This window comes from Oryx dammah, unplaced genomic scaffold, assembly GCF_014754425.2.
Source record: "Oryx dammah isolate SB20612 unplaced genomic scaffold, SCBI_Odam_1.1 HiC_scaffold_15, whole genome shotgun sequence".
Taxonomy (NCBI): Eukaryota; Metazoa; Chordata; class Mammalia; order Artiodactyla; family Bovidae; genus Oryx; species Oryx dammah.
Window position 1 is genome coordinate 23,466,484 of NW_024070199.1, and position 25,055 is coordinate 23,491,538.

Below are 25,055 nucleotides of genomic sequence, written 5' to 3' on the forward strand. Positions count from 1 at the left end.
TTCTGGCACTGAGTAGCTATGAGACTTTAGACAAGCTATTCAGTTCTCTGAATATTAATTTCTGCATCTGTAAATGGGATAATAGCACCCTTCTTAAAAAACAATAATTGTGAGGATTAAATGGGCCTCAAGCATAGCACTTGATTAGTGACAGATGGTCATTAAATGCAGTTAAGTTCAACAAGCATTTATCATGGGCCTACTATGCCCTGGAGTTGTGCCAGGTCCTAGACCCATAAAGATGAAGGAACTCAACCTAGGAGACCCAGAGCCAACGTCTGAATAATGGCTGCTGCTAAGTCACTTCAGTCATGTCCGACTCTGTGCAACCCCATAGACGGTAGCCCATCAGGCTCCCCCATCCCTGGGATTCTCCAGGCAAGAACACTAAGCAGTTCCAAACAGGACACTGTGGAGTCCAGGGCAGGGAGCTGAGCCCCACCCGGGAGTTCTGAGAAGATGCATGGAGATGACACACGGGCTTGATCTTAGAGGCCGAGTGCAACGTGAAGGAGGTGACGCCCAGCAGGAAGGCGAGGGAAGAAAGGGAGCAAGGCAGGGGTGAGGGCCAGGCCCTAAACTCACTGGGAGCACAGCACGCAGCTGAGGCTAAGAGCCAAGGGGTGCTGGACACATGGGCCAGGTCGGGGTGGCCCTGCGTCCCAGCCAAAGGAGGTGCCTGGGCTCAGAACAAAGGGAAGAAGCAGAGCGAAGAAACATCTGGGAAATAATACCAACAGAATTTGGGGGCTGTGGTTGAACAGGGACGAGGAGGAAGCACCTTCCTTCTCTGTCGGTCAGACCTCAGACCTCGGAGTGGTGGGCAGGCTTGGGACTAGGACCCAGTAGACGAGAGCAGAGCAGGGCGGGCTGGGAGAGCTCTGACTCTGCACTCCCCGAGCTCAAGTCCCAGCTGCACCACTTACGAGCTGGGCCGCCTGGTGAAGTGACTTAACCTCCCTGAGCCTGAGTGTCCACATGGGCAAAGTGGTGATAACAACTGCATATTCGTCATGGGGCTTTCAAAGAGCAGGGTGGGACAATCCAGACAACGCAGAACAGGCCTGGGGGCCCTGGAAACAGAAGTGCCACTTGCATCTTGCTTACGACTCACCAGTCCTGAATTTAACGACCCCGGCAACCCTCAGCTCACGAGCCGGTTACATCTCAAAGTGTATCAGACGACACTTGGAAGGATGAGGTCCAGTGCTCATCCCTGACCGCCCAGGCCTCCCTCCTCCATGACTGGGAGGGGGCACAGACTAGGCACCGTGGGCTCAGACCCCCTTTGTGCCCACCCACAGTCTGCCTTCCTGGGCACCCCTGGCCTGCCCCCAGGAGGGAGACAGAGCCCCCCTCCTCATGCACTGACTGCTCAGACCCCAGGGCCTGCCAGGAGGCTCCAGCCGGCAGCCACTGGGATATCAGGGGGCGAGACTGGACCCAAGGACCTAGGAAGGACGGCTTGGAGACAGTTTGAGATGAAGATAAAATTCTCGAGGTGACTTAGTTCTTCAATAAATACACACATATGTGTACATTTGGACACATATTTTTGAGCATCTAATACATTCCAGGCACACGCTGGGGAGGTTGGCTGGGAAGATGGCCGTATTAAAGGGTGGACAGGGAAGACCTCTTTGAGAAGTTGCCCAGGACTTGAAGGAAGTGACCGTGAGCCAACTGGATATCAGGGAGAACGTTCCAGACAGAGGGAACCGCAGGAGTAAAGACCCTAAGAAGGGAGTGTGCCGACCTTCTAGGAGCAGCCAGGTGGCCAGTGTGGCAAGAGTACGGTGGGAGAGGAGGTCGGGGGAGGGGAGGCGGGCAGGGACGGGCCATACCTTGTAGGGCCTGGAGGCGCGAGGGTGAAGATGGGGAGGGTTGGGGCAGTGACACAATGTAATATTTAAGTGTCACCCGGAGGCTACGTTGAGTTTTTACTGCAGGGGGAGCAGTTAGGAGGTTATGGCTGCAATCCAGGCAGAAGACAGCAGTGGGTCCACCCAGGGCGTTTCAGAGGAGCCAGGACAAAAGGTCAGAAACCAGATATGCTGTGCAGCAGGACTTGCTGACCGATTTCATGTGGCGTGAGAGAGACAGGCAGGGAGGACTTCAGGGTGACCCCAAAGGTTCTGGCCTCAGCAGCTGATGGGCAGAGGTGCCCTCGGCTGGATGGGACAGGCTGCAGATCAAGGAAAGAAGAGGAGGTATTTCTTCCTCTAAACCCAATTTGATCCCTGGGTTGGGAAGATCCCCTGGAGAAGGGAAAGGCTACCCACTCCAGTATTCTGGCCTAGAGAATCCCATGGACAGGGTCGCAAAGGGTCGGACACGACTGAGCCACTTTCACTTTCTAAACCCAACTACTTGTCAAGGCCAAAGTCTTCCTGTCTGTAGACCAGGCGTGGGCTGGTCTCCTTGTCTCCACACAGCTTCCACCACCCACCAGGGGCCTCTTCCCTGCCCCCGTGACAATGGTCCATCATCCGTCCTTGCCCCGAGGCACTAGCATTACCAGAGACGGTGGGGGGGTGGCCTGCTCCCTCCTGCCCCCCCAGACTTGCTTCTCTCCTTCCCCTTTCACACACAGAAGGAAGCGCAAAGGCATCTGATGTCTCAGGAGAAAATCACTCCCGCAGGACGACCCAGGCTGTCCTCCACCTGTCAGATGGGGCTGAGGGGAGGATCACTACGGGGGCCAGAGGGGCCCTGAGCAGTCTGACCTCCCCACCCCAAGACGGCAGGGGCAGGGTGACAATTAAGGAGTATCCTTCTCACCTCCTGATCACGTGGGGCTGGTGGGAGGTGCGGATGGGAGGGGAGCGAGGGAGATGATGCAAACAGTGGGGTCTAGCAGGAGGAAGACCCCAAGACGAGCACCGGTCTAACCGCCTGAGACGCTGCTCTCGTTTGATTGCTGGAGATGGTTCGGGCACAACTGTTTCTGGAGCTCCTGCCATGGATCAGCTCTCTGCAGTCCCATTTTACAGAGGAGAAAACTGAAGCTCAGATTAAGGCTCTCTCAAGGGTTAAATATCTCACTCAAGGTCTTCCAGCTGGAGCCAAGATCCAGACTTGACATTTTCTAACTCCAAAACCTATTTCCTTCCTTTTAATGACAGTCCTTGAGCCACCAGATCAGAAATGTGAGAGGCAAGGACTCGGGTGAAGCAAGGGAACACCCTTGCCTCAATTTAAGGAAGCACTCGTTCTCACCGGGCCACCCTGCATGTGCGGGAACCTGAGAGTGAACGCTGCCTTAAATTTCACACCCTAGGCACTTGTCCGCCTCACCAGATCAGGCCCTGGTGTGTGGAATGATGCACTCAGGTTGTTAATAGGGATTGCCCGTGATCTGAAAGGGTGCACAGTTTCATGTCTAAATCCTGGGGATGCCTCCAATGTGAGTCAGGTGTCTGTGGAGGTTTTATCACAGCTAGTTTTCCTGTGTCGTGGGGACTTCAGAATGCACCTGTTTCAGGATGGACTGTCAGAGGCATTAAACTTGAACAGTAATGAATTATACTTGGCAGGAGTGACAATGACGGGTTGATCCAAGCCTGCTGGCCTGACACCTGGCAGCATCGTCCTCACAACGGGAGCCCTGAACAGGTGGAAAGGCCACCTCCCTCCCAAGGCTGTGCCAGCTAATTAAGCGAGCTTCGTGTCCTTGCCATAACTCTCCAGCAGAGCAGCCCAGGAGGTCAGATGGGCTGCATTTGACCTTCGGGCTGCCTGCTGGTCGCACCAAACTCAGGAATTCCAGCTGCTCAAAGGGAGACTGAGGTCTCATAGAAGGCAACCAGCCACTCTTATCTCCTAGGACCCTGAACAAGAGGACCTGAGCTTATCTTGCTGCAAGAGAAGAAGGACATCTCTGTTGCTTAGCAATGACAGTCTTGGTGGAAGTTCCATCACAAAGAAGCCTGCTATAATGAAGACCTGCAGCCGTGTTTCCAAACAAAGCTTCATGATTAATATCTGCACACCCCAGGGCAGGAAAATAAATCAGGACACATTATTTCTGGCGGTATTCCTCATTTTAAAAAATTAATTACTGATCCCTAATGGAAATCTTTCTCAATGAAGCAGAAAGATAAGTTAGCAGACCTAAAAGAAAAGCTTACTTGCTGAGAGCTACTCAAAAATCCTCATTTCAAAGAGAGAGTCCATGATATCTGGCACCAAGGACTAACATCTACATCATGCCAAGAACTGATTCTGACACCATCCCCCTAAAAGTCAGACTGATAAACAAAGAGCGGTCTAAGAGAAAATATACTTTAACCCTTGAATTCGCAGATGTGGAAGAAGGGACAAAGTGCCTCCTGGGACTTGCCCAACTGGCAATGAGAACTGATGATGGCAGAACGGGGCAGGAGTGCAAGGGTCCTGGTTCATGGTGGGGGGACTTTTATCCCCTCAGTGCCAACGATGAGTCCAGAATTCTGCACTTCCATATTCCTAACAGACTCTCCTTGGGAGAGGATGTCATGTAGGGGAAAGAGTCTAGGCTTTAAAGGGAAACACCTGGGTTCAAACCCCAGGGCTGCCTCTTAACAGCTGTATGACCTCAGGCAATTTACTTTGATGTGCTTCGGCTTCTCTATCTGTAAAATGGGAAGAAATGTCCTTACCTGGCAGGTGGTTGGGCAGATTGAATGCACTAAGTGAAGTACACTGCCTGGCAACAAAGTTTCCTTTCTCTTTCCGTTTTCCCACCAGAGCCGCTGCTTTCAAGATGTCAGTATGGCACAGTACCCACTCAATCAATCAATACCACAAAAAATGAAAAGAGCTCATATTAATTAAGAGCTCACTATAAGCCAGGTATGCAACTTTCACCTAATCTTAGAACAGCTCTATGAGGTATGTACCGTTATTCCCATTTTACAGATGAGGAAACTGAGGTTCCAATGGTTAAATAGCTCTTCCACAGCTACGTGACTAGAAAGTGATAAAGACGGGATTTGAACTCAGGCTGGTCTGAATCTACAGCCAGCAGGCCATCCTTCCTCGGGTCACCAAGAAGGCAGTGTTATCCCCCTCACCATCACCTCTTCTCCCACCAGTCGTACCTTCTAGCCTATCCTGCTAGAGACCGGTCTGACCTCTGATTATGGTTAAAGTTGGCCTCTCTTCATTTCGAGCTATAAGTAACCAGTTGGATTTTGGCTGAGCAAAGGTGTGGTCACTCTTGCTAAGCAACCTCCTGTCTGGCCCTTTATTCCCACTCGAAGCTCAGTTCCAAGTCACAGGTGAGGAGACCCAGAAACCCTCGGGACTCATGGGACGTTACTATTAAGGTCATGTTAACATTTTTCCCATTTTCTTGTTGCCCTAGAAAAACAATTGCTCCAGTCTCATAATACTCATTCAGAGTCATTGGGGGTCCTCAGGGGTCATGTGATCCCAGCTCTCATTTTATGGCGAGAGGAAACTGAGGTCAGAGAGGAAAAGTGCCTGCATCTCAGCCAGCAAGTGTTCTGACAGAATCATATTAGAGCCAGCGAGTCTTAGACATCACCCAGTCCAATTGCCTTCGCTTTGGAAATGAGAAAACCATTAGCTCCTGAAATAGCTAAGATAAAGAAAATCTGCTTTCCACTTATTGGCAAAGAGATAAATCAAAGCTAAGGGCAAATGTGAAGCCCAGACAGGTTTCATGGCCCAAGTGGAGATGTCCCCACACAGTAAACACCATGGGAAGGGCTGGGGGGCTAGAACCCTCGCCAGCTCTCTCCCTACCTGATGTCATTTAGGGGCCTCACCTGGCTCAGGTGATCCTGACCAAGGTGCCAGAATCCACCGTTCGGGCCCATGTGGAACCAGATTACACGGAGGGCACCAGAGGCCTCACGTGGATCTTGTCCACGTGTCTGGGAGAAGACAGACTGCTTTGTGTCGCTGATGGGTGTCGGGTGGGGGCCTGGTGGGGGCTGGGAAGCATGCCCAGCAGGTGAAAGCTGGCACAGATCCTCGGCCCTGTGAGGCCTGATCCTTCCAAAGTGGTTGCTTCTCATTGTGACCACACTAAGCCCTGACCCAGACAACTGGACCCTGTCAAACTCCACAGCCTTTGGACTCAGAGGCCACTGTCACATTCTATTCCTTAGGCCTTTGAGACAGTTTGGGTTTTACTCTGAAACATGCAAATGACCCTTAAGATAATTAAATATTATTGGTTGTCATCAAAAACCATTTAATGTTTTTTTTTTCTCTAAAGCAGCAGGAAGATGAGGGGAAACATTGGGACCCTACTACAAGGTCCAGTGCGTCCTGAGGTCACCCACATGCTCTGCGTGTTGTGCCCTGGAACTGAGCTTGGGGTAGGGGTTTCACCACCTCCAAAGGGCCAGCCAAATGACCACCTAGCAAGAGGGGCCAAGCATGTGCTCGACAAAAAAAATATCCCGCTGGCAGGACCATCAGCCTTTACTGCTGGGGGCACGTGGGGTGGGAGAGTGTTAGGCTCCGGACAGGAGAAAGGGCGTGAAACGCGGAGGGGTCAGCAGTTGGGGAAGGAATCCACTTTACAATTTTGATTTTGATCTTACTCCAGCTCCTTGGGAGGAGCAGTGATTGAGCTGGCAGCCAGACCAAGATACAAAAAGCGAGAGCAGCAATTCTCTGAAGCATATGGGGCATTCCCATCTACTGAATGGAAGGCCCGACAGGAAAGAAAGGAAACCCATCACTGAGCCCCCGACATCCCCTAGGAGCTCTGAGAACATGTCTCATTTAACCCTTAAAACCTCCTGGGCAGAAAGGCGCTATTATCCCATTTTACAGACAGGAGTGAAGTCACTTGCTCAAGGCCCCAAAGCTACTTAGGGCCAGAAGGAGAAGGACACCCATGACCCTGACTCTCTTCCCAGTGCCCTTCGGCTACTCCACCACACAACCAGCCCTGGGTGTCCCAGAGCTTCCTCTCGGGTAAATCCAGACTCTTACTTTTCCTGAAGTCTTGATTCCTTTCGCCAAGGAGGCATACACAATCACCCAAGCCAGGAAGAGGCAGAAGGCTAGCGGCCACCTGATCTCACCAGGATACTCAATCCCTGCAGAAATCTTTAGCACAAAGTACCTGCGAGTTGAAAGGAGAGAAGTGATGAGGGCGAGGTGGGGAAGGAGGGGGGCAGGGAAGGGAAGGAGGAGGCGGGGGAGGTCGCCGTCTGCAGGCTTTCTTTCCCTGCAGAGCCAGGGAGCCAGGAACAAAATCCCAGCATCCCCTAGCCTCCCCACCAGGGGCCGGATCAGATCAGGTTATGAGGGGTCTGCTGATCGGGGCTCCCGCCCACAGCTGTCTGAGGTGAGACCAACTGAATTTACTCTGCTTTTAATTAATTATGGCCCTAAATGACTTACAGTATAGCACAGGGAACTCAGTATTTTATAATAACCCATAAGGGAAAAAAATCTGAAAAAGAATATATATCTGTGCGTGTGCATAACTGAATCACTGCTCAGTACACCTGAAATTAACATGAGGCAGTGATACAACCATACTTTGACTTGAAAAAATTAATTACGGCCTTGGGCAGGCTCTGAGCAAGACTACATCAGCTCCACCATCATCAACAGCTGCCCCGGAGCAGTGTAACAAATCCAACAGCCTTGGGGGTCCTGGTGCAGCCCCTCTCCCCCAACAGGCATTACAGAGGTTGATTATTTATATAAGAACACACCGCTAACAGAAACCCTAAACTGCCAAGGATGATTTTGTAGGTGCTTTTATATTGTTCTACTCTTTTATGAGAATGCATCCCAATAGATTTTTTTATAACTTAAAAAAAAAAACACAGTACAGAAAGAATAAAATATCCTGCTGTGCGTTTTAGTTCAGGTTGTAATGGGCCTGCCCCAGGGCTGAGGTTGGCTGAAATGCAAATGCAGGGCTAGCTGGCCTTACTCAAGGAACATATTCAAAGACGACCAGCAGCAAACGGACGCGAGCTGGCACTCATCTGTAGTGGCTGCTGGCACCTGAAGCAGTCCCGGCCTGTCTGGCGACCCCCGAATCCCTGGACAGAGGGCCCCCAGCTAGACCAGGAGGGCTGCTGGCCCCTCGGCTTCCCTCACTCCTGGGAACAGGAGCTGCATCAGGGACCATGGGTCATCACGGCAGACAAGACAATCCCCTCAACTCTGCAACAATCAAGTCACGGAGCCTGTGTGTGTAGAGGGCGGGGCGGGGGGGTCTTTCTGTGACCAGAGCCAAGGGCCAGCCAGCATCCAGACTCTGCAGCAAGGATTCCCAACCTCCAGAATCTAACGTCTGATGATCTGAGGTGGAGCTGATGTACCAACAATAGAAATGAAGTGCACGACGAATCTTATGTCCTTAAATCATCCTGAAAGCCTGTGCAAAAACTGTCTCCCACAAAACTGGTCTCTGGTTCCAGAAAGGTGGGGGACCGCTGCTCTAGAGGGCTCTCAAACCTCAGGGGCCGTATTTCCCAAGCACTGAAAAGGTCCCCCAGCCCCCAGGTCCCCACCCTGCAATGGGTAGATCATCTAATCAATAATTCCACAGCCCCTTGGCCTTCTCAACCACTCCATGGTTTAATAAGGGATGTCCGACGGGCCCAGAGAAGCTCTTGATAACAGTCCCTCTGGGAAACTAAGATGGTCCCAGAGGATTCGCAAAGCCACCAAAAGCAGATTTACAAATCGCTCTACCATACACACCACTTTCCAGGCGGCACTAGAGGTAAAGAACCTGCCTGCCATGCAGGAGACATAAACGACGTGGGTTTGATTCCTGCATCGGGAAGATCCCCTGGAGGAGATCGACAATACACCTGACCATGTGGATTATGTGATCAGATTTCAGCCAACCACGGGGTCAGGCTCCTTTCTCAATGGTCAGGGTGAATCAAGGCCCACCCTCATTGGTTGAGGTTATCTGTAGAGGGGATTTTTTTCCTCATTCAGCCTAACTGCCCCTTCTGTTCTACAGGGAATGCTCATGTACCCTCAGAGTCCATACAGGAGAGGAAACTTGGAATAGGAATTCATGGCACTCAAGAAAACCAGCAGGGATATAATGGCCACTTCTCGTTATCTAAGTAGAGGCCGCAAACGAAGGGCCTACTGACCCATGCATCTTATTTGACATCGGTGTTTCACTTTAATTGATTTGCTAACATTTAAAATGAGAGAGAGACATAAGAATTCATATTTGATTTCCAGCATCTCTTGTAAAATGGAAGCCCTAGTGCACTGGCCCAGGGGGCAAGGAGGGTGCAAAGAGAGGCAGCCCATCCCTCAAGTCCACAGGTTGGATATTCACTAATTTTCTGGGTTTCTCTCGGAAAGTGTTTTTTAACAAATCTTACTTGAAATACTCTTCACTCCCACTGACGAACGTCTTATTGGCCTGGCTGGTGAAGTTAACCATTGTCAAGTTGGGATAGGCGGTCATGCAGAAAGTCGAGTTCTTGATCTGTATTTTGGGATGGTCATTGATCACACAGGAATCTGTTCAGGAGAAGACGGAATGAAAACACAGTGAAATCTGTACAGAAAATAGACACTTGTCTTTCCAGCAACTTAAAGACAAAAGCTAAAATATTTCCTAAATATTGGACAGTCACTTTGGGAAGGTATTAACTGAGCAAAGCTGGATGCAGATGAACCCCAAAATTGTGTGTTACTCATCCCGGAGCCTCTGGTACCAGCTTCAACTGTGCCTGGTCCTGGTAACAACAGCGCTCTTTTCTGGAGCACTCTCTACATGCTAAGCACTTTACAGGCGTTATCCACCCTGAGGCTCACAGCAGCCTATGCTGTGGGTACCACTGCCTCCATCTTTAAGATGAGGAAAAAGGCTCAAAGAAGTTATTAGGTGATTCTACCAAAATCACACAGCTAACGAGAAGCAGGACTCAAACCCAGATCTTTATGATTCCACAAAGAATAAACGGCTTGTGGAAATGAATTTTAATCAGACATCAACAAAGCTGAAGGGCTACTACCACAGAAGACTCACTAATAAGCTCACCTTGAACCCACTGCCTGGCGTGACAGCCGACACACAGGGGTCCCCTAAATATGCGTGCCACGTGCTTTCCGCACACTAACACGAGCTCATGAGTGTGCAACAGGGCTTCTCAGCTGGGGACGAATTTGTCCACCAGGGGGCACTTGGCAATGTCTGAGGACACAGTTGACCCTGTTCAGGGAACAGGGTGCTCCTGGCATCTAGTGGGCAGAGTCCAAGGATGCTGCTGAACACCCAACAATGTACAGGACAACCCCCACGATGGAGAATTATCCAGGCCCCATAGGTCAATAGTGCAGAGGCTGAGAACACCTGACCTAGGCTGGGGTGGGGTCAGGGAACTAACCAGATGAGTTAGTGTGTCAGGCACCTTGCTGGAAGCTTTGCCAATTATCATCTCATAAAAGCCTCCGAAAACCTGGGAAGTGCCTATCATCATCCTCATTTTACATAGGAAGAAACTGAAGTCTTTCTAATCATGTTACAATGTCTCTATGATCTCTTGATTGATATTTTAGATAAAGAGTACACCAGGATTAATGCCAAAGGATATTTAATGTATAAAGATGTGAAAGTAACACTAACTAACACTTACACAGCACTTAACCATGTACTATTTTAAATGTCTTAAAGTGAAGTCGCTCAGTCGTGTCCAACTCTTTGCGACCCCATAGACTGTAGCCTGCCAGGCTCCTCTGTCCATGTCTTAGCTGATTTGACTCACATCTGCAAATAAAGAAACTGGGCACAGAGAAGGGCAGTTGCTTGCCAAGGTCACACAGCAGAATCAGGAGGCAAACAGTTACTCTCTCCTTGGAGGCCATGCTTTTAACCACTCTACTGGGAAGCAGAGAGCAGGGAACATAAACTCAAACACCTTCAAGAGTCAGGCTGGTGACACAAATGAGAAAGATATACAATGGAGGGTACATAGTTATGATAAACAGAGGACGACAGCGGATGAGATGGCTGGATGGCATCACTGACTCGATGGACGTGACTTTGAGTGAAACTCCGGGAGTTGGTGATGGACAGGGATGCCTGGCGTGCTGCAGTCCAAGGGGTCACAAAGAGTCAGACATGACTGAGCAATTGAACTGAACTGAACTAAAACAGAGAGTATGACCTTCCCTCTGCATCTGCAGACTTAATATCCTCGGATTCAACCGACTGCAGACTGAAATGTCAGTGGAGGTTGGCTGGATGTTGTTTTCGTTGTCCTACACCATTTTATATCCTGCACGGGAACACCTGCAGACTTTGGTATCTGAAACCAGTCCCATGAATATCGAGCGATGATTGCACCAGCCAATCCTGCCATGCTTTTCCAGGTGTTCTGATAAAAGATGCAGAAACCCTGGATATTTCCATGAAGTCCCTCCATTTTAAAATTTTGGAAATAAGGCCAGATTATCTTTAAACACTGTGGACCAAACAAACAAAAAACACATGCAGCCTAGATCTGGTGCGTGGATTCCAAATGAACGTCCTCCGTGGCACAGCAAAGTGCGAACTGTGGGTTCAGGAATTCCACTAGCTCTGAGAGCTTGGACAAGTTCCTTTATCTGTCCAAGCCTCCGTTTTTCTGATCATAAAGTGTCTAGTTTGAAGGCTGTCCCAAGAATCAAATTAAGTGAGATAGGTCATGAATGAGATCATCTCATGCGACACCTAGCACACAGCTGGACCCGGTAAAATTTAGCCATAAAGCAAATGTCTTTGTTACACCTTTTCAGGGAGTGAGCATCTCTGATCCTCAACATCGTCTCTCAATTCCACTTGCCAGCCATAAAGCATCTAATGCTTCCCACACAACCTCTCCAGAATATCTGAGAAAGCTGGATAAAATTTAAAGCTGTAATAATAAGAACCCCTTACCTCTGATTGATTCTTTAGACCACAGGTTTTCTAAACAGCAGTACTACTGACACTCGGGATCAGAAAATTCTCTGTGGTGGGGACGCTGTCCTGAGCATCGCAGGGTATTATATTAGCAACATTGCTGGCCTCTGCCCACTAGATGTCAGGAATATTTATCTTCCCCCTGCCCCACCTGTGACAACCAAAAATGTCTTGTGAACATTGCAAAATGCCTCCCGCAAAATCTGGGGTTTGAGAAGCACCACTTTGAAAGTTCTCAAAACACCTTCTTACTCGATATTATCTTCTTTGATCAAATAACAGTTTCAGGGGGATTCTGAGCTCAAAACTATCAACTATTTACCCAGGAAGCATTTGTTTCCCCCAGCGGGGACCAGAATGAGGGCAATTAAAGCAGTACTCATGTCCCTTTTCCTGTAAGCACAGAAGATATTTCTCGCCCTCCTGCCAAAAAGTCCAGCCCTCTGTGATTGGAAGACATCGCCTATGCACGGGCAAACTCCAAATCCCTTGCTTCCAAATCTGCCACAGAGGAACACGTGGGCAGCTTCCCTAGAGAGTGTCTCTGGGCGTGTCTGGACTGCCACTCACAGCGGCAGTCAAGGTCACAGCGTCCCTGCGGCACTGCGGCCTCCTGCAATATCCCTTCTCACCACTGGGCGGCAGGAGCGCGCTTCCCAGCGCACTGCGCCTTCAGGTCCGCCAGCAAAGGAACGACGGGCCCTGCCGTCAGCGAGCTCTGCGGCCCAGCAACCCTGAACAAAGAACCGCGATAAGGATCGCGCTCAACTGGAAGCGGTTGGAAGGATTCTCTTTACTTGGGCAATTATGAATAAATGAGCACACGAAAAACAAGGTAGAAAAGGAATCGTTGAACTAAAATTCTAATGCAAATTAAGCCATTCTAGAAATAGAAATGGTATTTATGCTATTCCCATTTTAGGTGACCCAGCTAGCTCCTAATTTCAAAAAACAGTCACTGGTCTCACTCAGCAGGGCATGGATTAGCCCTTCAACATTACAAATACCCAGAGGATTGAATGTCCTTAAGGAAAACAGCCTTTCTCACAATCTACACCTCAGAAATGTGTGGCAAGCTCTTCCAGTGGACTGAGCCAGGGCAGATACAAGGGTCCTGGCATCTGAGTGATGGGGGGAGGGGAGGGTCCCAGGCAGTGTGTCCCTAGCAGAGCTCAGGGGCCATGGGATAAAGCCCTTCCTGCTGTAAGTGAAGGTCATAATGGCCAGGGAATCTATCCCGCTTTCCTGGGACCAGCTGCCGGCTATCACAGGGTAGGATGGTTATGGGGTTATAAGGGGGTGGATGAGCTTGGAAGGTCATTTGTGGAACACTGCACTAGGGGAGGGAGTTTTTCCACTTCCTAAACAAGGACAGTGAAGCCTGGCATGCCCCCGCCCATGGGGTTGCAAAGAGACAGATTAGACTTAGTGACCGAACAACAAAAACAAGCCTCTCTCAGAATGGCCATCTGGGAGGCAGCCTGGGACATCATTGTCTGGACTCCCTTTATTTTATTTTATTTTTTTGGTGACACTGTACAGCATGCAGGATCTTAGTTCCCTGACCAGGGATCGAACCTGTGCCCCCTGCATTAGGAGAATGGAGTCTTAACCAGTGGATCAGCACAGAAGCCCTTGAACTCCCATCTTGTCCAGCAGAAAAATGGGGCTACAAATTTGACTATGTCTCTGCAAGTCATCCCCTTTTCTAAGTCACTTTAGGACCCCACAGGGTCAATACTTATGAAAAGGATAGCTTGTCCCTGGTCATGGAAAATGGTCAAGTTTACAAAACCCAGCAAAGAGCAGATGGAGGGGTTGCATTAAGAGAGGGGAAATTGAGACCTCCACTTTGAGCAAACAAAAAATTTTAAACTACTGGCTAAGAATGAGACAAGATCTTCTAAGCCTGTCCACATGCTTCCAGGGAATAGAATGAAAAGTGTTCATTTCTCTCTCTGCTCAGAGCTTGCATCGTTTTTACAGTTTGTACCATAAGGTGCTTTGCTGTATAATGTCTTCACTCTGCCTTTCATGTTCCCTGGGATATTATGAGCCAGAAAAAAAATTCCACAAAACCAGCAATGCCTGCACGACATGCTTGGCCCAGGCATTGTGTTCAGGTTGCTGTAAAAATACACACACACACTATATAAATGTATATGTATATGTATACATATATATTCTCCAACCATAAAATAAATAAGTGTCCCTGATAGAAAATCTAGGGAAAAAGAAAAAAAAAAGAATGGCTCCAGATCTACCAGGTAATATGTGTGTGTTTCTTTCCTATATGTTCTCTACCAGCACATTACTGTTAGTAAAAACAAAATTACACTATAAATCTGTATCCTGCCTTTACATTTAACTTGATGTGCTGCTGATTTCCCTATGTTTTATGCATATTCATTTTTAAAGACTATGAAGTATTCTTTAGTCTTTAAAAAATGCACTGTAATTTATTTGAACCATGGAATTATTGAATTTTTGTTACTATCTGTTTCCCGTGCTTTCCTAGACTATAAATGTGACTACAATGAACAACCTTGAATAGTCCTCACCTGTGTCTTTGGTTTTCCTTTAACAGTAGATCTCCAGGAGTGGTATTACTAAGTCAAAACTACTGTTCAAATGAGCTTTCTTTTAAACCCCATAGAATCTCAGCTACAAACACCTGGACAGATGTCACTCTGCCAAGGCCAACAGAATAAAGCCTTCAGGAGCTCTGGATGAGCAGAGAATCGGGGGTCATTGAGACCCAAATCCTGGTGCTGACTCTGCCTGGAGACATGTGACTGGATACTCCACTCTCTGAGGCTTGGAGTCCACTTTGTCACCTGTAACATAGTGACTGTGTCATCTGCCTCTTGGGATTCATAGGGCTCTAGTTAGGAATAGCAGAGACATCATTTATGAAGCTGCTGTGTAGGCTAAGGAGTGGTTGCGACCATGGCCTTGGGAGGCAGGCAGACTTGGGATCCAGTCCTAGGTCTACCACAGAGCTAGCTTTATGCACTTGAGCTCTAGATTTTTCACCTATAAACTGGAAATAACAATTAAACCCATATGTTGCTTGTTGTCCATCCTAACATTGGTAATATGAGTTATTAAAGAGTTTAACAGTGGTTCATGTGTAGTAAGTGATGCTTGCTATTACTGTTAAGGCTCACTGTGTTGCATAAATACTAGTGGATATTGTTAGCAGAGGGAACAGTGTTTCTGAACCACCATCCCTCCCAAGGGACAGCTGCAAGACACCGATCACCATGACCCAAGAAGGCCCTGATGGAAGTGCCCAGGGAAGCTTCCCTAGAGGCTGGATCAAGGCCACAACCCTCCCTGAGCGGGCGCTCCTTCAGAAAGTGACTTCTGTCCCAGACACAATCCTGGATGGACAGTCTGGGCACTGGACTGACTTGAGGCTTTTCTCCACTCCAGACCCCACGTCCTGGACAATGCACTTTGCCAAAATGGCAACCAGTTTCCGGAATCCATTCCAGCAGCAGATTGTCAATGGTGAATCTGCAAACAGCTAGCTTACTGAGTGGAGTTCTCTCAGCGGCTTTGCAAAGGTGGCTCTGAGCCGGTAGGGAGCACAGGGCAAGATGGTGGGCATTCCATTCCAAACATGGTTAAGGAAAGACTAATTAAGGGCTGTGGGCAAGAGCCAGCCTGGTGGTTCCTACTCCTGGGTATGCCTGGGGAACTGTAGACATACAGCTTTACAGAGTACTAGGCTTCATCCCCTGGAGAAGGCAATGGCACCCCACTCCACTACTCTTCCCTGGAAAATCCTGTGGACAGAGGAGCCTGGTAGGCTGCAGTCCATGGGGTCGCAAAGAGTCGGACACGACTGAGCGACTTCACTTTCACTTTTCACTTTCATGCATTGGAGAAGGAAATGGCAACCCACTCCAGTGTTCTTGCCTAGAGAATCCCAGGGAGCGGGGAGCCTGGTGGGCTGCCGTCTCTGGGGTTGCACAGAGTTGGACACGACTGAAGTGACTTAGCAGCAGCAGCAGTGCTAGGCTTCATCCTCGGAGGGTCCAATTTACTCAGTCTGGGCTCGACCCTAAGTGATGTCTTGATTTGCTAGTTCCCAGGTGATTTCCATGTGCAACAGCTTGGGCTGAGAACCACTGCTCCTAAATTTAGAGTTCATCCACGGGGAGATTGTAAAGAGGAAGGCACGGAAGCCCAGAGTCTAGACGGGCAGTTACTCCTGGTCATTCCGCTAGTGGGCCCCACACCAGCTGTTGTTCAGTCGCTAAGTAGTGTTGGGCTGTTTGGGACCCCATGGACTGCATCATGCCAGGCTTCCCTGTACTTCACCATCTCTCCGAGTTTGTTCAAATTCATGTCCATGCATGTCCCCACTGCAGGGAATCCCACAAATCCTCGTCCTGAGCTCTTCAGCTGCCCTGGGTTTGAATTTGATGAGCATGTCTCTCCATCGTCAGTCCTCCTGCAATCTCGTCCAGGTGGAGGCTGGATGTGTTGTGTACCTCCATGCACGGGTGTGTAAAAGCACTCCAGTGTGAGCTCCCGCCTTTACGAACGTGCATCTCTGGGGGGGGGGTTGGCGGTAAGGGATGGGTCATCTTTCTCTCTTACACACTCAAAGCGTGTAAGTAACTTCCTTGTTCTGCAGCATGCAGGCTGTCCAGGCAAAAGAGCTGGGTTGGGGGACCAACACTAAGAGACACAGGATTCTGACTGCTTGAAGGGAGTAATAGACATGCTGGGGAAGGAAGAAACTTCGTGCTAACCGGTGTTCATGAAAATGATCAGCACCTTCAAAGGCATCTGATACTAGCACCTTCTATTAGCGCTTTCCAACTAGGATCACGTCCTCCACTTCTTTTCTCCTTACTGCAATCCCATGAGGTAAGCCCATGAAGAATGTTGTTAGCATTTCTGCGTTTCAAATGAGGAAAACTGAGACCCAGAGAGAAGTTACCTGACGCAAAGGCACGTACCACCAGGGGCAAAACGCCTTACACACTGGAAGCTGTGCCAGCCACTCTGCCCTGCTCCTCCTCACTGCCACACATTTGCCCTTGACCTACAAACTGACAGTTCCCCCAAGCCCCAGCCCCAGAGTATTTCAGGTCTGAACCAGTGTTCCCCAGGAACACTCCCCGCCTCCCCAGACAGCCTCCCCTCTTCTAGGCACTTCGTTTGCTTCGTTCCTTTCTATCAGAGGTCTGTAGGTCAAGCGTCTGTTCTCATGTGTTACCTCATGCTCTGGGCAGCATCGTGTGAAGTGTGGACCCAGGCTCACGTGCCTCACTCTCCTAGACTCTAGACCTCATTGCTTTACAGACTGTACCATGCGCACAAGTCACCAGGGGACACCACTCTAGCCAAATCTAGTCAGTCAGACTACTTGGTGGACTTGTAATTCTACATTTTCAACAAAGACTCCAGCTATTCATGAGCAAACAAAAATTTGATTACCCAGCCTAGGCCATGAGTTCCTTAAATATTAGAATTAACTATATTCGAGGTTGGTTCTCATCTCTGTACCCCCAGCATCTAGTATAGAACTTGACAAACATAACAGGCACTCAGTTCATCCTCCCTGAATGAATGAATGAATGAACAATTCACCTGGTGCAGGTATATCCAAACTTACCTAATAAAAGTTTGGTTTTGTCTTTGCATTCTGGCGTGTTCCAAGGGTTGTTGCAGGAGCCCCAGGGCAGCACAGACACAAAGGAGGCAAACAGGTAGAAAAGTGTGTAGCAAATAATCACATTGTAGTATATGGCTATTAGGACGGAGATGATCAGCATTGCGATGCCACAGCCTGTGGAAGCAAAAGTTTCAGGGATTCGTTTCCTCCAGGTCCTGTGGAATCCTTACGGTTGGGCACAGGGGAGGGGAATGTAGGTGCTGGCTCCCTCTTACAGATGGACACATTAATAGTGGAGTAGACTCTGTGCCTACCAGGGACATCGAGACATTCTGCCAGGAATAGGGTGATGCCAGAGATGATCTCGGGCCATTCTTCAGAGGGCCCCAGTGGTGAAACTGATCAACTAGAGAAGGAAGGAGTGGGTTCTCCCAACCACAGAAGCAGGTCTCACTCCCTGGGGCCGTTTGGTGCCAGAGAGGGCGGGGAAGGGCTGAGGCAGCTGGGAAGCAGGGAGCACTCACCTTGCAGGGCTGGGATGGCCTTCCACACAGACACCGGCCCCTGGCTGGCAAACTGGCCCAGGGACACCTCTAGGAAGAAGATGGGCAACCCTGCCAGAGCCAACATCATCAGGTAAGGGATGAGGAAAGCACCTTGGAAAGAGAGAGTGGGAGGTGAGAGCTGAGAGAGGCCCAGGAGGGCAGGCTCCATCCTCCCCTTCGGGGAGCGAATTCCCTGCCTTCTCCAGGAAGCTTTTGATATTCCAGCTCAACTGCAAGCACCCAGGGATGTATAGGAGCCATCCTCTAAACAGTGCCAGGGTTCCCTGCAACCACACTATTTTTTTCAATTCCCCATTGGAGGGGTCATTGAGGGTTGCATGCTGATTGCACTTTATTCTTTTCTTTTTCTTAGTCTAGTACTTCAACGTCCCCAAATTAAGCCCTTCCTTCCAATGTTCAACAAATCTACACTCCACACTTCTGATTCGCTGCTGGACTCCGATTTGGTGAAATCTCATTGGCATCCCAGCTCTCCAAATCTGCTAAGCTAGACTGCAGAGGCCCTCGACTTGAGTCACCTGCACACCTTCTACCAACAAGATGGGTGGTGGAGACATACTTCCCCCCGCCCCCCATCTCAGCCTTCACACAGGTCTCCACTTCCTTCTCCATGTGAGAAGTCCCTTCTGTCCTTCAAGGTCAGCTCAAATGCCTCCTCCTCCAGGAAGTCTCCCTTCTCTACCCTCCCACAGCACCTCCCCTCCCAACACCGGGTACTTGACAATATTTATGTGGGTGTCTTATCTGTGGGCTTCTGATGACGTTGATCCTTCCTCTCTGTTCTCTAGAATGCCCAGGCCAGGGCTCTGGGAGCTGGCAGGTCTCCAGAGACTGGCTGAGGGTTCCTGGGGGTTCTTCATCCTCAAGGATTCTTTGGGGTTGTTTGGTAGGAGCTTGGGGAATAGCCATGATCTTTGGAAAGGTCTGGACCAGGGAGGGCTGTTGCCCAGTCAGAACCAATTTGGGGACTCATGACACCAGAGCCCAGAACACTGGACTCCACAGAAGGAAAGCTGATCTTTCTCTTGTCAGTTCCTCCTGCTGGAAGGGTCTTTCCTGGCAAGGCCTCTCCAGAGGAAGAAGGCCAGGGACTGCTGGGGAGTAAAACCAGGGCTCTTGATTTATCCTCTCCTGAGGATCTTCATCTTTTCATGAAAGATGTGGATCATGCAACCCTTCTCTTTTGTTCCTGAGAGGGAGGAAGCGAGCCAGCCCTCCATCTCCTCCCCTCCATTCCCTCGAAGGGGCTGGAGCCGGTGTTTGCAGAAGAGGTTGCCTTCCCCCCTGGTGGCCGGACTCAACTCCCCATGCAGGTGGAGTTTTTCTCAGATCGTGTTTTTTCTCAGATCTTTGTATTTCCCAGATCGCGGGCGAGGAAAGCTCAGCCCTTCTCACTAGTTCAGCAGAGCTTCTGGCTGCAAAGCTGCCGTGCTCCCTGGACTGGAACTCCCTCCCTCACCCACCCTAGCTGTCTGCCCCCTTTTCTGGCACTGGAAGCTTAATCACAGCACCCTGGTCTGGGGACTCCCTGCAGAGAACTGAGCCGAAACACAGCTGGGGCGGCAGTCAGTGTGTGACCAGCGTGCGTTCTTCTGTTTCCAGGGCACCCCTCCCTGATTGCAACCACCCTGCACTCCTCATAAATACTTGTCAACAGTGTCCTAATTTGGAATTAGGGGGAGGGGTGTTAAGGTATTTTTCCATTTTCATCATCACGTGGCGCTGCACCTGTCCCTCCTGCCCGTACCTGGAGAGCTCACCCAGAGACCAAAAAACAAAGAAACAAAACCCAAACCCTTAAGCTGCCTAACCCGATGGGGCGAGGGGCGCATTTCTTATCTCCTTGGTCCAGTTGAGAAGCTGTGAAAGAGAAACCGAGGTGCAAATTCCTATTTGCAAAGGGAGCTTGACTTAGCCCCGCCCTGTGGTGCCTCAGTGTTGCCAGGGCAAGCAAAGGGGACCCTGGATGTGCCGGGTTCCTCCTCGGTGGGTACAGGAGAGGCTCAATGGATCCTAGAGGCCTGGCAGCTGGTGCGTGCGTGACTGGCGCCCACTCCATTTTAGAAACGGTTTTCCTTCCGCCCAGTGAGGACAAATGCAAAGGAAACTGTTTTTGCTAAAGTCAAAATAAGTCCCGATTGCTCCCAAGAGGACGTATCTGTGTGAGCGCTTCTACTGGATTCTCAAGAGCACAGCCCCCAGCCGCTCTGTGCACCCACCTCCTGGCTCGCCTGCATCCTGTCCTCTGCACGACCCAAGTGCCCAGTAGGCTCAGATTTCCAGGTTACTATCTTACCATATACTTAATTTGATGTCCAGGACAGCACAGCTCCTGGCTCTAAAACTATTCATGTGCGAGGAGGGCACTGGGTACCGAAATACTTGTGGGCTAAATTAGGATTTGAACTCGCCTGCATCAGTGTTCACCTGAATCAGGACCCAGCCTCCCAAGGGGACAATGGGGCTTTGTGGAAACCCATCTCGCCCCTGAGCTCCATCTCCAGATACCAGCCTCCTGGATCTAGTACCAACCAGGTATGGTAGCTCCTGCTCTCTGGCTTCCCACAGATGCCTACAGGGGATGGAGCTGGAGGGTGAAGGGCCTGCCCGGAGCCTCCTCTCTCAGCCCAAGTCCCAGATTCTGTATCTCCTGCTCCGTGTCCCCCACCAACCCACAAGTGCCCGCCCTGCCACGGGGGGAAAGAGCGGAAAAGCCATACCTCCCCCATTCTGGAAGGCCAGGTAGGGAAACCTCCAGACATTGCCCAGCCCCACTGCGTACCCCACCATGGACAGGATGAAGTCCAGTTTGCTGGACCAGTTCCCTCGGGCCTTATTCTCATCCCCTTGCTCGTCCTCCTGGAGGCGGAAAAGCACATTGTCGGATCACAGCCCTAGGTAGGCCGGCAGGCAGGTCCCATTCCACCCCCACCCCCCCTCAAAGCTGAGGGTCCTTCCCAGCAAGCAGGCCCCCACTTTTCACACGAGGATGCATCGGCAGGCAGGGCCCTGACCCCTCAACCCTGCACACTTTCAGCAGGCAGGCTCCCAATTCTGATGTGAAGATCCATCTTCAAGAGACTCTTGAACCCCCTCTTTCCCCAAATCCCACAGTCAAATCACACCAGCAAGCAGCTTCCCCCGAACCTTGAACCTGTAGGTTGATTGCAAGCAGATCCCTCCATCCCTAACCCCTGACCAAGAGTTCCTTTGGCAAGCAGGCCCCAATATCATGCCTAGGGTTCCCAGCAAGCAGGTTCCTAAACATCCCCTACCTCCCCAAATTCCTCAACACACACCTATCTCTCTCTCCCTTTTTTTTTTTTTTTGGACTCCATGCTAAGGCCAGAAAGAGAGCTGCAATGCCTGAAGCCAGCCAGAGCCCCTGCATCACTCTCTCCAAAGCCTACGGGCAGAAGCTGCCTCTCAGCTCATTAACGGGGCGCCTTTCAGCTCTAGGGAAAGGGAGATGGGAAGGAGGGAGCTTTAGGGGTGAAACAAGAGAGGGACGGAGAAACAGACATGGAAAGAGACAGGACATCAAAAACCTTGAGTTCTGGTCTACACTTTATCCTACCCAGCTGGATAACCCCAGGCAAGCCACTGGCCTCTCTTGGAGCTTCTGTGTCCCCATGTGTAAACTGAAGTGTTCAGAATCACAGTCTTGCGAGGCACCCTCCTGCTCCTGCAGTCTATGGGTTTGGGGGGCTCACCTCTCCAAGCACACGCTAACATGCTCTATTAGGGCAGTCCCTGGTTCTGGAATGTCTTACTGTAAAGCAGAAAGAAAAACTGCAAATAAACTCAGAAAGTGTTCGGGACACCTGGACATGACACAGAGCTTCCAGGGACCTGAGCCCTGGTCCTTCTCAGTCACCTTCTCCCTCCTCCATTACCCTCCACCTCCTATTCTAACATTCTGGCCTGTCCACCCTGTTCCACAGGCCATGGAGAATAAAGAAGCAGCTGGCAAGATGGGAAGGAGGTCTGGGGGAGAGAGGAGGAGGGGCAAGGTGGGTGGCAGAAAGATGAGAATCAGAAAGATGGGCAGAGCTGAAAATAGGGAAAGGCAGGGCTTGATCTACACGGACCATCTTTAATATCCCCGCTACACACCTCCCACACACACACCATCTCCAGCGCCCTCCCCCTTCAATTCTTCCAGGGCTGGAAAGGGTGGGAGTTCCGGCTCCTTTTGCCGCAGTGCGGAGGTTAAGCAAGACATGTGAGACAAATTTTCTGCCTCCACCTGGGGTCACACTCTTGGGCGCATGCTGTCACAGGCAGTTAATGCACACAGTCAAACGCTCCAGAAGAGGACCCCAAGAGCTAGGGCGAGTGGGAAAGCCTAAGCTTACATCCATTTCTAGTTATTTTAACAGCTGAGCTCTTGCTGTGTGGATAACTGTGTGTGTGTGTGTGTGTGTAAGAGAGAGAGTCTACAAACACTAGAGTAACTAAGAAGGGCTCCATAAACCCTAGGTTTCACACAGGGAGATGTTCTGGTTCAAGAAACCCGCCCCCCCCCCTCCACTGGATACACAGGCTTAGCCCTTGAGCTAAGAAGAGAGGAGGCTGTGGAGAGGCACGCAATGGGAAAGGAAGAGCTGAAGTCTATGAAACAGGATGGAGGGGAGAAATCAGAGAAGGAGGGGAGAGACTGGAGGGCATGGGAGAAGACAGAAGCCTGTATGGGAGGGGGGCCACCAGCAACAGCTGCCTTCTCCCCCACTCAGGACTGGGATTTGCTTTGAGGGTTTTTCATGCCTCTGGTTGAACCTAAAGGATCAAATGCACAGGTGAATCCAGGTTTGTAGGGCCTGGAGCTTATACAATTGAGAGGAGTACTCTAAGAAAAATATATACACGAAATTAGGTACAGGTTTTAGAAAAGATAGGCTCTGAGGCTTAACTTCAGTAGCGGCCTCATGTAAACCACTTATCAAATGAGTTCTCACGATTATCCTAACTTGCAGTACAAAGCCCACAGGACTAAACCATCATTCCTCCCTTCTCCCCGCCCAGGTTTTTCTCTTTATTTTCTAATCCTTTTTAAATTAAGTTAAAAAATAAAAAATAGATCCAGTGGTTAGCAAGAGGGGGAGTCCTGTCTGCAGAAAGGGGTAAGAATCTAAACGCCTCGACTGCGTGATGAGTCTGCACCTGGATCGCCACTACCACTGAGGCTGGGAAGGGGCAGATAGTGGCAGCTCCCGAGGTCTCGAGCCCTCCAGCAGGGTTGCGGCAGCCCTCCCGCCGCTGAACCAGCGACCCCCCAGCGCAGTGCGTGTTTCCGAAGCCCCAAAGCTGCCTCCCGCATCCATCGCCTGGCACTGCCAACCGGTCTCCCCATCAGCACACGTGCACCCGCTTGGGCCTGGCTCGCCTCTCCCGCGGCTGGGGAGCAGGAGGCGGCGCGGCTCCAGCCCGACCTGCTTACCTGGGTGGCAGCGGTAGCCACGCTGCCCGGGAGCACGGACGTGATTCCATCCGTGCCCAGCACCACGGTGCTCTGGCTCATATTCACCCAGCCCACGGCCGGGGTATTGTTCCGCTCCAGGGTGCCCTTCCCCACACTCACATTCGCATCCCCCTCCAGGCCCCGCAGGGCCGGAATCTTACAAGGCAGCGCGTTGCCGGGCCCGGCTCCCCCTGAAGGAGGGGCGGTCTGCGCACAGTGCGCCTCGCTCCAATCCCGCAGAGCCGCCGAGGCCGCCGGCGCCCGCGGGCTACTCAGTTTGCAAGACCCCGCTCCTCCGGGCCGCTCGGCCTCGCAGGCTCGCGCGTCGGGGGCATGGAAAGTTTGTGCGCCGGTGGAAGCGGACCTGGGCACACGCGGCGGCGGCGCGGCGGCGGCCGCGGGAAGCTCCTGCTCCGGGCTCGTCCTAGGTGCGCACGGGCCATCGTGGTGGCCCGGGGACACCGTCGCCTCCAGGCTGTTGGCTGGTTGTTTATTCATTTCCTTGGGAGCACTGCAATCCTGCGAACACAACGTGAAGTTCGTGCAAAACAAGTCACGGCAGCCTTTAAAAATACCTGTATCCACATACAGAGACGTTCACAACTCATATCCAGACATAAGATCCAGGGAACAAATGGAAATCCGGATTTTTTTTTTTTCCTTCTCCAAGAAAAACTGTAATCAATATTTCTCAGTCTGTCTCCCCAATAACTAGATGACATAAGGAAGCTAATATTCTCCTCCCTGATAGAAGGTGAACTAAAAAAAAAGATGCAGGAGTGTTTTTGGGAAGGGGGGAGAAGAGGAGGGTGGAAATAGCCCTACAGCCACGAGCTCCTCGCCTTCTTTGGATTTCATATCATGGCTTTGGACGCCCACGGTCCCCATCACCAATGTAGAAAGATTCTTTAATTTTCCGCCCCATTTCCTTTGTCATTCAACAATGCACATTTGCTGCCTTTTTTTTTTTTTTTTTTAAATAAGCGATAGACAAGCTGTGGCCACAATAGCTGATGCCCTGGCACCTGCAAATGTTAGAGGCCAAATCTGTTATGTAAATCCCAGCGATCCAAAAACTACCCACACCTGCCAGGTAGTAAAGGCAAGGATAAGGAAAATGACCAAACAGTAACAACAACCCCGCAAGAACAACAATAAACCAGATTTAAAACACAAGACAGTAACCACGTTTATCTTACACAGCCTACATTCACTTCCAGATTCCTAGATATGCAAAAGAACCTGAGAAGATTTTTGGTCCTCCCCACTCCCCAAGAATAGCTATTCACAAGAGTTTAATACCCATGCCCCTATACTGGCTTAGGAACTGAAACTCAGGACTACTAATTTTCACTTGCTTTCTCCCAATTGAGAAAGAAAATAACTGCCAGCAATATTTTTTTTCATTCACTTTCTCTCTTCATGTTATCTTTCAGGGCTTCATAAATATTAGTACCACCAATTACTATTATACTGTAA

At 50.4% G+C, this 25,055-nt stretch overlaps 1 protein-coding gene across 1 annotated transcript in view; it reads right to left on the reverse strand.

The window, feature by feature from the left end:
* The window catches only part of SLC6A5 (solute carrier family 6 member 5), a 51,143-nt gene extending 26,679 nt beyond the window's left edge, over positions 1-24,464 (reverse strand). The window contains exons 1-7 of the mRNA XM_040256551.1: positions 24,402-24,464; positions 23,556-24,095; positions 20,836-20,974; positions 18,074-18,205; positions 17,550-17,723; positions 9,345-9,486; positions 6,958-7,090 (exon numbers count right to left, since the gene is read on the reverse strand). Coding sequence (XP_040112485.1) covers positions 6,958-7,090; positions 9,345-9,486; positions 17,550-17,723; positions 18,074-18,205; positions 20,836-20,974; positions 23,556-24,095; positions 24,402-24,464 — 1,323 coding nt within the window. The remainder of the gene's footprint in view (positions 1-6,957; positions 7,091-9,344; positions 9,487-17,549; positions 17,724-18,073; positions 18,206-20,835; positions 20,975-23,555; positions 24,096-24,401) is intronic.
* Between the last annotated feature and the right edge of the window lie 591 nt (positions 24,465-25,055).